The 4328-nt window shown below is 26.1% G+C and overlaps 1 protein-coding gene across 1 annotated transcript; it reads right to left on the minus strand.

Moving 5' to 3' along the window:
• Positions 1-753: 753 nt before the first annotated feature.
• LOC138941864 (protein G12) lies at positions 754-1743 on the minus strand. Its single transcript, XM_070311780.1, is given in 3 exon segments — positions 754-810; positions 812-1486; positions 1735-1743. Coding segments are annotated over 2 exon segments (732 nt in total). The 5' UTR covers positions 1735-1743.
• Positions 1744-4328: the final 2585 nt, after the last annotated feature.

Consider the following 4328-nt stretch of genomic DNA (forward strand, 5'->3'; position numbering starts at 1 on the left):
ATTTTCACGTCGAAGACCGGTATAGCGGTGGAAGAGAGAAGGTTTTCGAAGATGCATAATTGGAGGCATTACTTAATGAAGACTCGAGTCAAAGTCAAAAAGAATTGGCACGATCATTGGGAGTGACTCAACAAGCAATAACCAATTTTTTACAATAAAGCCTCGAATTTCGGAAAAAAAAAACGGCGGAAGCAAAGTTGTACACCTAATATTTTAACTTTAAATTGTATATTTGTATTATCTACATAATTTTATCACCGTAAATTGAATAAAGAAGAGTTAATTTTGTGTGTATATAAATCAGTAACAGAAAGATACACTTTCCAGGATCATGAATGGATCAGAAGTATCACAACAACGAAAGTTTAAAGATGAATACAAATTATATTGCATACTTTAAAGTAAATTTTAATTACAGATTACATATAGGTATAAGCAAGGATTAGGCAATATTATTAAGATATTACTATTTGCTCTATTTGAGATAGTATTGTGTCTATTTGAATATAAAAAATTTATTTTGCTTTATGATAATTATAAGCTCTTTATTTATATTGCAGGAAATGAATAATATCTAGATATAATTAATAATTCGACTAAATTCAGTTTTCTGCTCTGACATATTATAATTATTTAATATTCCTTAAGAACTTCGAAGTCATGTAATATGAAGCGGAATTCGAGTGTTAACTTTAATAGTTCAGAATATCTTGTATTCACTTATCTTTATATATATAATTTAGTGTAATTTCATTACTTTTTTATCAAAATAAGATTCCAAAAATCCAAGATCTTGTTATCTACCGTACGAATAGTGAACATAATCTGGTTCGTCCGGTACAGTAATGCCAAGAACGATAAACATGATATCTGCTACGATTCTTGTATTCACTTCCTTGCTCTTCAGAAAATTCAAAATGATCTGAAACGAATTAATTTTATACAATTTGTTAATAATTTGCTGGAAATTGTCGGACTTGAGTTGATTGACGAAGCGGACGAAAGCTGAAGAAGTTTTCATCTTCCGCACGTAGATGCGAATATAATCATCATAATGGAACAGTATCTTGATGTCTTTGAAAAGGCCGACAATTCCGCCGGTGATCATCGTAGAATATGCACGAGAGGGAAGTGGTTCGAGTTCCTTGATACCGAGTCTTTTGTTAACTTTGTTTATCAAGAAGTAAATATCGACACCTTTTTCATACAGATAGTTGAAAAAGTTGATCACTTCTGGGATAGTCTCGAAATCTTCCATTAGATTTCTGAGAATGTTTGAGGATACGAGATGTGCAAAAGCATCTGCTACTTCAGAATCCTCCGCCAAATAAATAAAGAATACATTCCGGATGTCTTCAGCAGGTACTAAATCCAGAATATCCTGAATATCCTCGTGAAGAGGACCTTCGCCGAAATCCGGAAACTGATGAGCTTGGCCAAAGCCGATAATGGCCAAGACGGCACATAGCGCTAATGCGAAGTTCATCTGCAAATATAACAAAACCCCCAAACTAAATAAATTAATACTAACCATTATAATGTGTATTTTTTAGTACGATATAAATATGACACATCAATAAAAAATATTATTTTAAAAAACATATTAATTTTATATCCATAATTGAAATTTTAAAAAATCGTTACTTACATATAAATAATTCTGTCAATTATTTAATGCAAAAAAAAATTAAAATTTTTACAAAAAAAAAACACGGTAATTTTTTCTTAACTTACCGTGATAGATGTGGATAATCACTGAGGTTCGTAAATAATTCTCGCGTATTTATGTACTGGAAGCATTATGTTTAGGTAAATCAGTTAATAAGGAAAAAGATAAGATTATTTTGACATCATCATCTAAGAGATATAAAAATTGTTCGATAAGTTATTGAGCATGGAAAAATTTAATAAAATTTTAATTTTTGAAGCTTTTCTATGCAAGGTTTTATTTCTACAAAATTTTGTTACAAAATATGTGATAATTTATTTATATCGATATAATAACACGGAAAATACACACAGAGAAGTTGATATATCAGTACATAATAAGTTCTTTTAAATACATCTTTTTATACGATATTTCTATTTGTTTTAAAATTGCTAACTTTAGAAACTGGAAACAAAAGATTTTTATATATTATATATAAATCTTATCACACAGCGATGATATAACTTGCTCAGGGAGAAAATAATGTATGCTATCATCGATAAACCATTCTGTTGCGATAGAGAAAGGAGGCAAAGCTAATTTTAAATAGAAGTGAAAAAAAGTAGCTGAAGAAGAAAGTGATATAAATGAAATAACAAAACATTGTGCAAAGTTTACTGTACTAAAGTTTATAGTGTACAGGCAGATAAAATGTTTGTTTTGTTTAGAAAATTTAGCTCTTTATTACATTATAGAAAATAAATAAAATCATTTATTAATTATAGACATTTATAGGTCCATATTATATATAAAATAATATAAAATTGTTATTAATTACAAAAAAAAAACTAATTATTTAATTCGAAACTTTATATTTATCAATGACTTTAACGTGTTACGCAATATAATTGCAAATTGCAAATGTTTAAAATATTATAATATATATGTTGATTCTCTAATATGATTTTATCATCACCTGAAGTTCCAATCCTTCTGTTCTCTCTCTCTCTCTCTCTCTTTCTCTCTCTCTCTTTTCTCTCCTCTGATTTTTAAAATATCATTTTTATATTTAAGTCTGGAGCCTGATGAGCTTGGCTTAGGCCGATAATGAACAAGACGGCAAACAACGTTAACTTGTATGTGAATGTCATCTGTAATATTATTTATTTTAATGTCAGGCATAATTTCTGAATCATTTGTGTTCTTTTCCAAATGTATGTATTATTACTTATTAATATAAAAATACAATGTTTAAAATAGAAGTATATACAACAAATTTTTATATTAATCAAATTTATTTTATATAGAATTTTGTTGAGCAAAATTTTAATTTTTGAAGAAGAATCTATATAGAATCTGCAACTAAAACAAAAAATTGTAATTTTTTTTTTTTAATAATTTTACTTGAATAAATTTAATTTTCAAAGTAATGTGCATAAAGATTGTTTCTTTACTTATCATGACTGCTGTGGATGAACACTGACATTCGCGTATAGAAATGTCGTAAAATTAGGTTGAAGAATATAGCATCATGCTAGATTGATTATATTTAATAGATTACTTAAATAAAAAACTAGATAAGATTACATCGCCGATATCAATTTCTGAAAAATATAAACGTTACTTGATAAATCATTGAATATAACAAATTCAACGAAATGTTATATTGTTTGCACTATCTCTTCTATTTTTCTCTTCCTTATCTACACACATCTTTTATTTAAAGCAGTATGTTTTATAAAATCTTATTTGTAAAAAAAGTTTGCTGTTTTCGCATCGTTTTGTTAATATAATTTTACATATATATGTAAAACATATATATTATATATACATTATGCTTCATATATTTTACTTTTTTAATATAGAAATAGTTTATTTTAAAGTTGTAAAATCTTCAATAGAAATATTGTTATTATTTAACAATAAGACTGATATACTTTGTTAACAGAATTTCATTACTTCATCATTTTGATAATTAATTATCTGATATTTTGTAACGACTAAATTCTATATTTCTTAATAATAAATACAAAGAATTGTTACAGTGTAAGTAAATTAGACCATATTGTTTATTAGGCATCAAATTAATATTTGCTATAATAGATCGAGATTTTATTGCCATTATTTTTAATAATTGTTGTAGTTTATAAATAAATACATATATTCCGAGAAATAACTTGTTTCTTAGAATGTTATCTTGTAGATAATTTGTAATTGCATATAGATATATATAATAATAAGAAATAAAGAAATCGATATTGGCAATAAGTTGTCTTAAGTATGTTCCGGGAAATAAAATGAATGACATAATCAATATATCAAATATCGGAAAAAAGGAAAAATTATTATCGCGCTATGTAAGTTCACTATAAGATGTTCAATATAAGAAGAAAAAAAGGTATTCTACGAAAAATATGTAATCTATGATTAAGATATCGATTATTGTGTAAGATAAATATCATTAATAACAAGATATCAAACAAATCACAATGATAAAACAATTTATTAAAAATGATTATATTATAAGAAATAGGCAGTTAAGATATTAGCAATATCAAAGTTTCGATCATAACTTATGTCCAAAAATAAATGACTAGTCATTATACAATATCAAAATATAAAAATTATGAGGCAAAATGTGTAAAATATGTTGTAGTTGAACTAATTTCTAAACATTTAA

The sequence above is a fragment of the Polyergus mexicanus genome, unplaced genomic scaffold, assembly GCF_030449975.1.
Source record: "Polyergus mexicanus isolate NDT 795.1 unplaced genomic scaffold, iyPolMexi1.0 SCAF_20, whole genome shotgun sequence".
NCBI lineage: Eukaryota > Metazoa > Arthropoda > Insecta > Hymenoptera > Formicidae > Polyergus > Polyergus mexicanus.